The 13,610-nt window shown below is 44.7% G+C and overlaps 1 protein-coding gene across 1 annotated transcript; it reads right to left on the bottom strand.

Annotated features, from left to right (window-relative positions):
* Positions 1 to 3,645: 3,645 nt before the first annotated feature.
* On the bottom strand, positions 3,646 to 12,876 carry LOC120851152. Its single transcript, XM_042288149.1, has 15 exons — positions 12,627 to 12,876; positions 11,555 to 11,585; positions 8,978 to 9,174; positions 7,788 to 7,985; positions 7,506 to 7,592; positions 7,246 to 7,332; positions 6,881 to 7,072; positions 6,480 to 6,632; positions 6,219 to 6,305; positions 5,958 to 6,044; positions 5,721 to 5,783; positions 5,234 to 5,296; positions 4,947 to 5,146; positions 4,718 to 4,883; positions 3,646 to 4,272 (listed from the first exon to the last, which is right to left on the bottom strand). Exons 2-15 carry the CDS (start codon positions 11,557 to 11,559, stop codon positions 4,133 to 4,135), a joined length of 1,725 nt encoding a protein of 574 aa, XP_042144083.1. The 5' UTR covers positions 11,560 to 11,585; positions 12,627 to 12,876; the 3' UTR covers positions 3,646 to 4,132.
* Between the last annotated feature and the right edge of the window lie 734 nt (positions 12,877 to 13,610).

Here is a 13,610-nt window from a genome sequence, read left to right as displayed (position 1 = left end):
CAGCGACCTCGGGAGCCCGATTTTATCGGCCGATATCCGAGCACCGCTGTAAGAATATTTATGTGGGATATAAAAACGTTTTCGCACAACCGCGTAAGTTTGATTTGCAACGGAACTGGTAGGTGGGAGAACAATAATTCGCTTCATTCGCGCACAAAAACGCGTTCCAATTCAAGCTTTTCATGCTGCACAGCATCATTTTTTTTCGGCCAATGTTTTTTTTTTTTTTGTTTCTTTTGTCGCGCATGTGGCTGAGGGCTGCAAAATGTGGAAATTCTCCGCCAAGCACAAGCGAAATAAACCGAAGACGGTATTATCTCACAGGCCGTGGCAAGGTTCGCATCAAAGGCGGTTTTAGAGGTGCTGGTAGTTATATCAACCAATCACTTGCACTCATCTAAGGAAAAAATAACGATTCTCAAGTATGACACTCTTCCTCAGCTACTTTGCGCACTTAAGCGACTCTGCGTTCTTTCTTTTTTTTTTTCCTTTTTCTTTACGCGACAAAAAAAAACACATAAAAAACATTGGTCGAAAAAAAAAAAAGAAGCTATACAGTATGAAAGGTTTGAATTGAAACGCGTTTTTGTGCGTAAATGAAGCACCATTTCCCGTTACAGATAGAACTTGGGCGGTTGTGCAAAAACGTTTTTTATTTCCTACATAAACATGTTTACAGCAAAAGAAAAAATTGTCGAAGGAAGCGTTGTGTCCCGAGCGGTGCCGGATATCAAGCGAGAAAACCGGGCCACCTAGGTCGCTTTCGCGTCCGCCGCGGGACGCCCATGATGCGCTTATCTACGCTTATCCCTTCACAAAAGGCTTCGGTAAGAAAGAGGGTCTCACCTTGACCAGCCGTGACCCCCCTCAGTGGGAGAGGGGGAACGGGAAAAGTGGCGGGAAGCATTTGCATACAGACTGAAAAATATTTTGCAGGTCGGGCTTTGTTCATAGATGTATCATTGCGCTATCTCAGCACCTGCGGTCAGCACTGGAAATGGCGGTGACCATGCTGATAGAGCTGACTTTTTGCTCTATTAGTGATACAGCGGTGATACACTGCTGCATTAGTTCTAAGTGACACTCCAGTGAGCGCTGAATCAGCGCTGGCGACTAACTGGTGCCTTACGTCTCCAATATACAGAAAGCATTTTCTCAGTGCTGTTCAACTATTAACTGTAAGGTGTTTAACGTACAGCACGCGCTGATAATTATACGAAAAGACGGAGTTACGAGAGCCACCCATATCGAAATCGGCAAGATATGGAGCTGAGATGTGTCTGTGAATCGGTTCTTAATTGACCGTTCTGATAATTTTGTTAACTCGGTAAACTGTTGAAACAATTTCGGGCTTCGGTCAATTAATTGCGATAATTACAACTCGTCAGCTAAACAAAAAGCAGATTTTTTTTTTCCGTCCTGCGCTATTTACAAATTGATGTTGCGGATATTTCGACCCTCGCACAATCCTTCGAGTGACGCCACATGAGGATTCCCGGTGGGTTTTGTCATGTTCTGTGTTGACGGCCTCCAGCGCTTCCTCTGCGATTTTCGACTTTTCTAAGATTACAAGGTTTACCATCGCCGAAGGTCGCATCGATAGATTCACACAAAACACGGTTCGTCACAGGACGGGAAAGGGGAGGGTTGGGGGGGGGGGGGGGGGGGGGGGGAGAGGGCACGCCACCTTTCCTCAAAAAGATATTGCGATTGCGCTGGACAATTCGCAAACGGTAACATACAATGCTTGCAGATCTTCACTTTCACGGTGGAGGTTATGGGAGCATCGGAACACGTCACTCGGAGGTCACGATGGTCAACAAAACAATTCCACCTGCGCCCGCTACGCGTGCACCTCAGCCCCCGGCAAACCGTCCTTTTGTCTGGATGGCTCGCTACCGCGACTTTCAGCGACGTTAGACATTGTAGTTCTTGAAACGTCGGGAATCGAGAGGGGGGGGGGGGGGGGGGGGGTTACACTCGGGGCCCTGTCCAACGGGGAGCAGGGCTGTGCTCCGAGTGACGTCACTCGATAGACAAAGTAAGGGTCGTCCGACCTTCGATTTTTTTAATTTCTTTTTTTTTTAAAATAAAATCTAGGGCGCGATAGAAGAAATGATTTCTTTTGTAGAGTAATTCTCGGATTAGACCCTTTTCAAAAGTGCGCGCCACCTAGTAGTGCCAGTTATCCGAGTCCGCCGTTGTTTGGGCATGCACTTGAGCATACATTGGACACGAGGGCTACGTCAGCGTTCTGCGTGAACTCGGATTCAATCACACGCTTCGTACCAAAGAAATAGCGGTCTCCAATGTTGCTTGATGGGGTTTGGAAAGGGTCTGTTAATTGGCCAAAGTACGAAAGTCGTTGCACCCCCTTTAATGCCTGACAAGCTTGTGACCAAAAATCGATGACTTTGGGCACGAAACATAGTTGTCGGCCACTGTTATCGGAGCGCGAAGATGGTCTGCCAAGACTTCCTAACAGCAGCATTGTGGTAATGCCATGTTTGAAAGGCCCCTGACACGCCGAAAAAAAAGTTTTTTTCATGCTAGGCCTTAGAATGGTGTATCAGGACATCACCACAAAATTGTTTCTCTTTAGAGTTGCGTAGTTCTTTTATTAAAACCGGAAATATGAAGCCCAATTCTAAATGCCCGCCAGTGCCGTGTGACGTAAATGTATACCGCAAGAGGTCGGGGCGGTCAGGTATCTCAAGAAACACTACATCCCAGGCAGACAAAAATGGTTGGCAACATTATGGCCCAACATCCTTGGCCAATCCAAAAATCATTGGCCAATGCCTGGCCAAAGTGCATGGGCCATTCATGGGGATTGACACTGTCCTTTCAGTGGCCAATCTGTGGTTAGTGACTGGCAGGCTGACAAGGCCCAGCACATGGCCAATGTTGGCCCAGACCCATGCCAAACACAGGCAGCCAGCTCCAAAGCCTAGCAATATTGCTGGGCTTCGGAAGGCAAAATAATGTTCTAGCTTTCCCGAGCAGGACTAAAAGATTCCTTTCAAAAGTTTGCACTCTCCCGGCAGAGGTGGTAATACTGTATAAAGGTGTGTGCGAGACACTGTACAAATGAAAGCCCAGCAATATTGCTAAAAAATGAAGTGCTACAAAAATAATTGCTACACCTTTAGGAGTGCAATATTTTCAGCACTGTCAGGACAAGGCAGAATTTTGAAAGGTCTATAATTGGCTACAGTGGTAGGCACCTTCAGCAATAAGATATATCGACATTAGAACAGCAGGTGTCGACTGGACGCCTACATTTGCATATGCTGAAAGAACTAAACGCTGGATAACCACTACACAAATATTTTGCAATATTCATGGGCAACAATTGTTAGCTCCCTCAATACACGCTCACACATTATGAAAGACCCATTTGACAAGGCTGCAGGTGGCTGTGCTCGATTTGCTTTGTCCTGGATCACATTTCTTGAGGTGAGGAAACAAGTAAAAATCTGCTGTATCTACTCACTCAAAATAGAGAGAGTCTGGCCCATGTGGGCTTCGAACCACTGCATGCAGTTAATGGGTCTTTGATATTTGGGACACTGCACATCAAGAAATAAGGCAATAACGAGCAATGTCACAACCCAAACTTGTTTATTCATTCGAGAGGCATGTCGAAAGAAATGGTGGACTAAACCAACAATAAAAAATAGTGGACTAAACCAACAATAAGAAATAGTGGACTAGACCAACAACAAATAAAATATTTTAAACAAAGCAATATCTGGAATGTTCAAAGTAATGGTGAGCTAAACCAGCAGTAAATAAAAAAATTAAGATGAAGCAATATCTGCAATGTTCAACGAAATGGTGAGTTGAACCAGCAATAAACAAATTTAAAACACAATGTGATAATTGGAATGAAAAAATTAAAAGAAAGATGTCTTGAATATTGAAAGTAATAGTGAGCTAAACCAGCAGTAATTAAAAAAAATTAAAATGATGTTCAAAGAACTGGTGAGCTAAACCAACATTAAATAAAATATTCTAAAGAATTTAAGAGAAATGGTGACCTAAACCAGCAATAATTAAAAAAAATTAAACAAAACGATAAGTGCAACCTTCACTTCAGCGCATGGGAAGCCTTTCATTGATTCAATGTTCACTCGGGCGCACAGGAAGCCTTCCGTCGTCTGTTACGTCCCCCACGTCTGTCTCCCGCGCCTGCTAGCCAGGGTTTCACCACCTTCTTTACAGAGGTTAGTGTGGCAGTCCCGACACAGTCATGGTCCTTTACAGAACCTGTAACAGTCATAAACCTTGTAAACAGCTTGGACTCAATAGCCTTGTCAGCCATCAGGCATTTTCAAGCAATCTATTTGCCCTCTGTGGAGTGATATGGACAACATGAGCTTGAAAGTAGAGCTCAGTCCTTCTAGAGCAGGGGTCTCAAACACGCGGCCTGCGACTCTCTGGGATGCGGCCTGCATCCTGAAGAAAAAAAAACTGCCATATGAAAATATCTTGAGTTTGAGACCCCTGCCCTAGAGCAATGATCTTATATAAATGTCAGTGGTTCACATACGTGGCTGCTAAGAGTCATCTTCAAATTGACTCATGCGAAACATAGGATCGGCCACAAGTAATTATTAATCAATGCTTGGCTTGCATTTAATTTTAAAGCCCGAGGAAACATTTAAGGTGACTATTGACAAGATGGCAATGTTCCCAAATTAGCAATACTTACTCAGTATGAGGCTCAGTATCTGTTCAAACTTCTGAAAGCTTCCTTTAGTGCCGCCAGACCCTTTCCAACTCAGCTGAAGGGCTGCTTCGTTGGCCACCAGATCCCCAAGAACCGCCCTGACGCAATCGTTGTGGTCATTTCCCCCTTTTTTCGAAAAGAAATGCACCTGGAACAGAGTGACAGCAACTTGGCAATCATACTGAAATGTCTTAAGAATTACTGCACTCACCAGTGCCTCCATGTTGGATTCCTTTTCCAGGTATCTCTCAATGTCCAAGAGTTCACTTATGTTCGTTGCTGGGATTTTGGGGCAGTCCTCAGGAAGCCTGACGGGCTTCGAAGTTTTGCCGTGGGCCACTAACATCCTCCGAAATTGTTTAACTTCTGAAAGTATCTGGGCGTGGTTGTGAAGCACTTTCTCCTCAAAGGCTAAAAGAAAATAACAAATTTATATTAAAGTTACACATATGAAAGCTTGATTAGATTAGGAAACTCTGAAACATTTAGAATACACACCCAGCTGACGAGCCTGAAGCTTCAACAACAAATTTCTGATGCTGCAAGCGTTGTAATCATCACCTGTAAAAAGTAGCACTTTGGCATATATTTTCAACATTACACCATAACCTGATGAGGAATTGACGTCACATGGTTGCTGCCTTGCTTCAAATCTAGTTCCTACCAGTCTAAATATGTCTGTAGCTAGAATAAAACAGCAAAACGTTTGCAATGTACAAATCTCGTTGGGTAGCATATTGTAACATGCAATTCCTTTTACAACTGTGAGGACAATCAAAATAACACGTCTTTTGTTGATAACACACTTGAAGTTAACACATTGTATTTATCAACAGATTTTGTTCCAGCGCAGTATTCGGAGAGCACCATAAAGATCCAAGCTTTTTCATTAATCCTTAAGAGTGCTACAACAGAAAAAAAAAGCTATGACATCCAAGACCACCATTCTTAAATGTCACACCAGGGCTCTTATGGAACGACGCACCATGCTTCCTCGACAGGACTGGAGCACTTGAGTAGGTCGACATGGTCGGCTGGGAGTCTCTCTCTGCAAATACAGTGCCAGGCAACAAGACAACTTTATCAATGTGCTCTCTTTGAACGCTGCGTTTTAACAGCAGCACAGAATGAGGAGCCATGTTTTGTTTTAAGTGTTGAAGAATGGCACAACACAAAACAAAACCACAACATTCAAAATAAACATTCTCAAGTATTGTTGTACCAGAGCTCTCGTGGAACAACACTCCGTGCTCCCTCGACAGGGCCGGTGCACTTGAGTGGGCAGACATGGTTGGCTGGTAGCGTCGTTCTGCAAATACAGTGCCAGGCAACAAGACAGCTTTATCAATGTGCTTTCTTTGAGCGCTGTGTTTCAACAGCAGCACAGAATGAAGAGCCATGTTTTGTTTCAAGTGTTGAAGAATGACACGACACAAAACAAAACTACAACACTTGTGATAAACATTTTCACGTATTGTCATACCAGAGCTCGCGTGTAACGACACTCCATGCTCCCTCGACAGGGCCGGTGCACTTGAGTGGGTCGACATAGTCGGCTGGGAGTGTCTCTCTGCAAATACAGTGCCAGGCAAAAAGACAGCTCTATCAATGTGCTTTCTTTAAGCACTGTGTTTCAACAGCAGCACAAAATGAAGAGCCATGTTTTGTTTCAAGTGTTGAAGAATGACACGACACAAAACAAAACTACAACACTTGTGATAAACATTCTGAAGCATTGTCATACCAGAGCTCTCATGCAACAACACTCCACGCTCCCTTGACAGGCCCAGTGCACTTGAGTGGGTCGACATGGTCGGCTGGTAGTGTCTCTCTGCAAATACAGTACGTGCCAGGGAACAAGACTGCTTGATCAATGTGCATTTTTTGAGCACTGCGTTTCAACAGCAGCACGGAATGAAGACCCATGTTTTGTTTGAAGAATGGCACGACACGAAACAAAACTACAACATTCGAGATAAGCATTCTCAAGTATTGTCGTACCAGAGCTCTCGTGGAACGATACTCGACAGGGCCAGTGCACTTGAGTCGGTCAACATGGTCGGCTGGGAGTGTCTTTCTGCAAATACAGTGCCAGGCAGCAAGACGGCTTTATCAATGTGCTTTCTTCGAGAGTTGTGTTTCAACAGCAGTATTGAATAAGGACCATGTTTTGTTTCAAGTGTTGAAGAATGACACGACACAAAACAAAACTATAACTTCCGAGATCAACATTCTCAAACGTTGCCATACCAGGGCTGTAGCGGAATGACACTCCACTCCCTTTCGACGGGATTGGTGCACCTGAGTGGGTCAACATGGTCGGCTCGGAGTGTCTTTCTGCAAATACAGTGCCAGGGAACAAGACGGCCTTATCAACGTGCTTTCTTCGAGCGTTGTGTTTCAACAGCAGTATTGAATGAGGACCATGTTTTGTTTCAAGTGTTGAAGAATGACACGACACAAAACAAAACTATAACTTCCGAGATCAACATTTTTAAACATTGCCATACCAGGGCTGTTGCGGAATGACAGTCCACTCCCTCTCGACGGGATTGGTGCACCTGAGTGGGTCGACATGGTCGGCTGGGAGTGTCTTTCTGCAAATACAGTGCCAGGCAACAAGACGGCTTTATTAACGTGCTTTTTTCGAGCGCAGTGTTTCAACAGCAGTATTGAATAAGAATCATGTTTTGTCTCAAGTGTTGAAGAATGGCATGACACAAAACAAAACTATAACTTCTGAGATCAACATTCTCAAACGTTATCATACCAGGGCTGTTGCGCAATGACATTCCACTCTCTCTCGACGGCATTGGTGTACCTGAGTGGGTTGACATTGTCGGCTGGGAGTGTCTCTCTGCAAATACAGTGCCAAGCAAAAAAAGAGAGCTTGATTAATGTGCTTTCTTTGAACACTACTAAACCATGTAGCGTTTTGTAGACACCACACAACACATCTATACATACCTTTTTTACTCGCAATTGTTTCATTCAAGAAACAGCACGTGTACCATTTTAACTGGAGTAGATATTATTAGAATAGAATAATCACCTGGTGGGCATGCGTAAGGTGGCGGAGAAGGCATCGGCCATAAGTCAAAGTCGTTGACTTCTTCACTTCCACTATCGTCGGATAGTACAATCCTTTTGCGCTTTCTCCTAGACCGCTTCTCCATTTCACTGTCTTCAGTTTCTAAGTCGGACGTTTGCTCAGCTGTGTCCAGTTTTTTCAAGGCATCTTCAAAAGTGTCTGTAAGAGCATAAAGATTTACAAGGCATTTTGTGAAATAAAACAGGGACCAATAAGGCCGTTAGTTCAGAGGAGCTGATGCAGCTAAGCCAAGGAATGCATAGGCATCAACAGATGATGCTGTAGAAGACATTGACAGCTTTCATGAACCAGCTTTTAACAAATGTTATTTCATTTTACTGGATGTCAACATTTTGATTACCGTAATTGCCCGATTCTAACGCGCACATTTTTTCAAGAAAAATACGGCTAGAAATGGAGTGCCCGTTACAATCGGATACGAAACCGAAACAAAACCGAAATCACGCTGCCGGCAGTCTCACTGTCATCGCTAATACAAGATGGCGGCGTAGCCTCTGCTCTAGCGATTTGCTTTGTTGTCAGTTGTCAGCGTTTGCGGAGCTGAAATGACCGCCGCACCAGCTAAGGCGCGGCGTTTTCATTACGAGGCCGAGACGACCGGCAACAGAGCCACTTCGCGTACTTTCGGTGTGCTCGAAACTTGTGTTCGTGACTGGCGAAGGCAAAGAGAAAAGATCTTCGCAGGCAAGTCGACCCGGAAAGGATTCAAAGGCCACGGACAGGTGCTTTTTTGAGAAGTGCGGAATTTCGAACTCGCTGGACGGCACCGAGGACGACATGCTGTTGCACGTGGAGAGCGACAAAGAGCTGTCCGAAAGTGAGGACGAGTGTTATGCTTACGAGCGCAGTGCTTACATGTAGATGAACTTCGCTTGTTCTTTGTGCACAAGCACCGATTTTTCTTGCGCATGAAAACCGGGTGCGCGTTAGAATCGTGGGCACGTTAGAATCTTCATTTTTGGGCATGAAAACGGGGTGCGCGTTAGAATCGGGTAATTACGGTAACACCACAACGGTCCCCTCATTACAATATGGCTCTTATTCCACCTCAGACATACATTGTTGTGTGACGACAGGCCCTCCCCTATCGACTTCCCTTGAAGCAAAATGCATGAGAACCTAAAACTTACTTTTTGTGTGCAGAATCCTAATATCCAGTTGCTCCCATGTACTTTGAGTAGGGGCCTTTTTCTTGATTAGTTTACAGATGGTTAGTTTCGAAGCATCTGATGGCCATAAACAAGTTATTTTTTCTCCTTCCTTTGCAGTCCACCAAGAGGGCACCACATATGTGCTCTTGTCTTTGAGAAATTCCACTATGTAGTAGCTGGAAAGTGGCAAAAGTCATTCAATAGCATTGTAGAAAAAAATGCTGTCGTTTAGGCAACATGAGTCTAGTCTGCCAGGGCTCAGTGACATTGTCACGCGCTGGAGATGCGAAATTTCGCTAGAGCAGTGCCACCACTAGCCTAGGGTCTTCAATGTGCACCACGCAGTAGTGATTCCAGAAACATGTGCCAGTATGATGCTCATTCAGACTGAAACGGCCAGGGCTGAGGAAAGGCATCACCTTACGTAAAGTCTGTGTGTGTGTGTTTTTTTAACGTTGTAGACAAACTTTACGATAGGCAGTGCTTTTCGGACAGCTCAAAGGAGATGAAGCAGAGGAAAGAATGCTTGCTTTCCTCTGAATGGAAAAAGCATCCCTTTGCAAAGAATGTCCGCAGAAGAGAAGGTTAGCAATCTGCTGTCTAGGCACGACACTAAGAATATTGACAGAAGGGAAGACCGACATGGATAGCGGTATAAGTCTTGCACATGTTTAAACTCATGTCCTACAAGCAGTACTTCATCCCTGTGTGTTAAAACACGGCCTTCAGAAATTAGGACACAGTTGTCTCGCCCCTGGACATTCAGTTTAGAGCCCTTTAACAGTGCCTTGGTGAACTGCTGATCACAGCAGATCGCCAAGGCACCGGTGGGTCCACTCATGTGACAAGATGATGGTACCACGCAGAATTCACCCTGGGTGGAGGCAGCGGTATCGAGAGTGTGGCTTACAGCGCACGCCCTCTCCTCTAGGATCCTTCTGTGTAGCTGCTGAAGTGGCTTATTGCCTGATCTGACAAGGGTCTTCAGCCTCCCCAGGTAGTTCTCAAAAGGAAAACAGCTGAAGTTGTCAAGGGGTCCCAAGAGGCGACAGTCATTTGCGAGGTGAATGAGCAGATGCACATTGTACACGAGTGATGTCTTTCCATAAATTACAGAGCATTCCCTTACAAAAAGACGGAGCAGCTGCTCCGCATAGTCCAACATGTGCACCATCGACGGGGATACAAGAATGGCAATCCCAACATGAAGTAGAAGAAAATGTTTGTAAACTTCTGGCTTCACGACTTTTCTTAATGTGACAGGACCCGCATAAAGCAAAAAGAAACGAAACTCTGTCGCTTTCCAGCGATCAAACTCTTGGAGGCCTCGACATTTTCGCTGAAAATCCGTGGCACTGAGCTTCCCAAGTAGAGCAAGCTCACGAGACAGAGCTGAGACTGATGTTGAACCAAGTCGAACAGATAGGGGTCCTCTTAGCCACAAGCCTATCAGTTTTCGAACCACCCCGAGGCAGACACAGTGCATATAATCAATGGGAAATCTGCTGACCATGGACACCCCGATTGTTGCCAATGGAGAAGTCCCTTTGTGGTGCTCCTCTTGTAACTGAGCCTTGAATGAGTCGTCAGTACGCAGAGGAGCATTCAAGTTAGGAAAAGTCATGCGTCCATAATATACACCTGATGCGCAACACTTGTCACATCCATAGTACCCTCCATGACCTTTTGTGCACTTAACAAATGCTTTCGCAGGAGCATCACAGAGTACTGCTCGCACAGTAATGGAGTAATGCATCCCTTGAGAGTCCAGGCCACTCTGTAGCATGCACTCAAGTTCTTGAACAAATGGATGAAGATATTTATCCACAGAGCTTGGTTTTGAAGCCCCGCAAAAAAGGCCCACAACGAACACTCTGTCCAGCAGCTTATTTTGTGGGTGGTGAAGCAAACCTAACACAGGCCACACTTGTCTGCTACTACTCTTGAAGAGAGGAAGTCCATCCACATTAAAGGACACATCAAGAGTTCTGGTGTCCAGTGTGATAGATGGCCACATCTGCAAACCATGGCGCAGGCCATCCTCCAAGCCGAAATGACAGTAGTCACCGTTTGACAAGGGCACAGAGGGAGTGCTTTTCGGCGTACCAAGCAGATTACGAGAATTGCTGGGAAGGCCACTTATGCGCCGTTTAAGAACTCCAAGAAGACCGTCCAAAGCTGCATGCTCAATGTTGAAAGATACTGCCCATGTACGAAGATCAGAAATAATATCATGACTGGGGTACTCCTCAGAGAGAGAAGCAGGTGACGTACCAGCTAGTTCTGGTTCGTCAAGTTCTTCTGATGCAACAGAAACATTAGTGAAAAAACTTTCTTCACTTGGTTCACGACGCAAAGCTGCTTGGTTTAGATCCGAAATAGGAGGATAAGAAACATGTTCAGTTCTCAGGCATGCGGTTTCAAGAGATACTTCAGTCTCCAAAATCTGACTACGCGTATCCACCTCTTTCATATATGATGAGGCAGCATACTTAATTAAGCGAAACTGGCGCCTTCTTTTTGAACTTAAATATTTTTCCATTTTTGTCACGTTACCTCATCACAGTGCTTGCATGTACTCCCAAACCTGAAAGGAATTAAAAATGGCTATGAGCAATGAATACTGGGGGCTAAACACATATAAGCCATAGGCGATTTTCAATAGGCGTCTGAAGGCATCTTTAAACTGACTCAATTGTTTCCTTATTTATAATTTCCACTCAGGTACACAAGCTTAACATGCTGATCGAGTATATGCGCCAGAAATTGGGGTAAGCATGGGGTGACCATATTCCTCAAGCTAGAAAACATGACATCCTAGCGGAAAAGGGGAGGGGGCAGGGGAGGCGCATTAAAGTTTGAGATTGGGAGAAAGATTTTAAAAAAATTCTACATGCTTCTACATGTACAGCTACAGTACAAGCTACAGAAAAAGCTACACGATCCTACAACCGTGCAATATCCAGTAACAAAAAAAAATATTTCTACGCACGCGTCTTCGCGAGAGTTAAGATGTTTGTGGGCAAGAACAGTTCTAAATTTTACTCTCTGGGTAAAAATTTTAAGATACTTACGGTTATTTTTGGCAAATATACTTGTAACAAATAGACATAGTTTCGGTTTGCTTCTACTCGCTTGGTGCCTATTTCAAAACTATGTACTCCTGCGAAAACGGGACACGATTCTATATTGAAATAAAAAGACGGGACGGCAGAAGTGGGCATCAAAAACGGGACTGTCCCGGCCGAAACGGGACGTCTCCTTGCTACAACGTCGAGACATGCCGCAATATGGCTGACAAGCGTCGCGGTGTCTCAATATTCACGGACATACACCAATCCACGGCTAGCAATCGTACTTTACTAAATCGATCACATATAGCGCGAACCAACGTCACCACATCTTAAAGGCAGAGTGACCTTATGTAACCAAAATACGAGAAATTGGATTGGGCGTTATTGTGTCAGTTTCACATTTAGGCGGCAAGCTCGCGCCCAAATTCAATGGACGTGACGACGTAACGGCACTGCTCAACACTCTCGAAATGATGCAAGGCGAAAAAGCCTGCAGCCGGGAAACGCACTACTGGTGTGATAATATTCAGCTAAAAATCAAAATGAATACGCACCCCGGAGTTCGTTTTGGAAAACAGTGCGGAAGGAATTGGCGGGAACGACGACGAAACACGACGACACAACCAACACAACTGGCTTTCCAGGACAAGCTTGAGAAAACCATATACGGTAGAGCTGGTAGAGCCGTATATGATATACGGCCAATACGGTTCTGGAGAAAACCGGATAGACAAGTGGATGCTAACGGCTGTACCCTTTATATTAGGTGATAGCCTGTGCCACCTAGCTTAGCAACCAAAACAAGTTGCACATGTCCCTGGATCAACCAGAGCAAAGAAGTAGATAACGCTAGGATTAGCGACACGCTCATACTTTAAGTAAAACACGCCTGCAAACTTTGCCTTTTTAAAATACTTTAGTAAAATAACATTGATAACTGCAAAAAAGTAGTGAATGCGGTTCGTTCTTTCTCAATTTTGTCCTAATTCAGAAACCGAAACTACGATACAGATCAGTGTACAAACGGCACGGGTACGGGTCCGCTTAAAGGACGCATGCAAAGGAAAAAAACTTTTTTCTTTTTTAACAGCTTAGATGGAAAAAGGATGCCATAAAACAATATTACAACGAAGGAAAAAAACTTTGGAGCTATATTTACGGCGCTATACAAATTTTTAGTTGGCGCCGCGGAAAAGTGGCCCTTAATCTGGCCCTTATTTATCACGTGGTGCTCGCGCTCTTTCGGAAGCTAGAGCACTATATAGCTCCTTCGGAGCAGAGTAGCGCAATCTAGAACGCCGTCTCTCGGCGACTAGCGGCGAACGCCCGGAGGTTCCAACTGCGGTCAGAAATGCATGGAGAACGTGAGAAAATCGTTGTTTCTTCAGTTTTGTGGGGATGTGCGGAATGGAAATAATTTTTGACATAATAATGAAACATTTTGGAATAATATGCGATAAGTTTTGTGCCATACAAGGACGTAACTTTTTTTTTAAAAAATTGCCTGAGCGGCGTCATGCAGCAGACGACACGGCGAC

The sequence above is a fragment of the Ixodes scapularis genome, unplaced genomic scaffold, assembly GCF_016920785.2.
Source record: "Ixodes scapularis isolate PalLabHiFi unplaced genomic scaffold, ASM1692078v2 ptg001185l_1__unscaffolded, whole genome shotgun sequence".
Classification (NCBI taxonomy): domain Eukaryota; kingdom Metazoa; phylum Arthropoda; class Arachnida; order Ixodida; family Ixodidae; genus Ixodes; species Ixodes scapularis.
The sequence above is the reverse complement of the archived record's forward strand: the minus strand, read 5'-3'. Positions and strand labels throughout refer to the sequence as shown.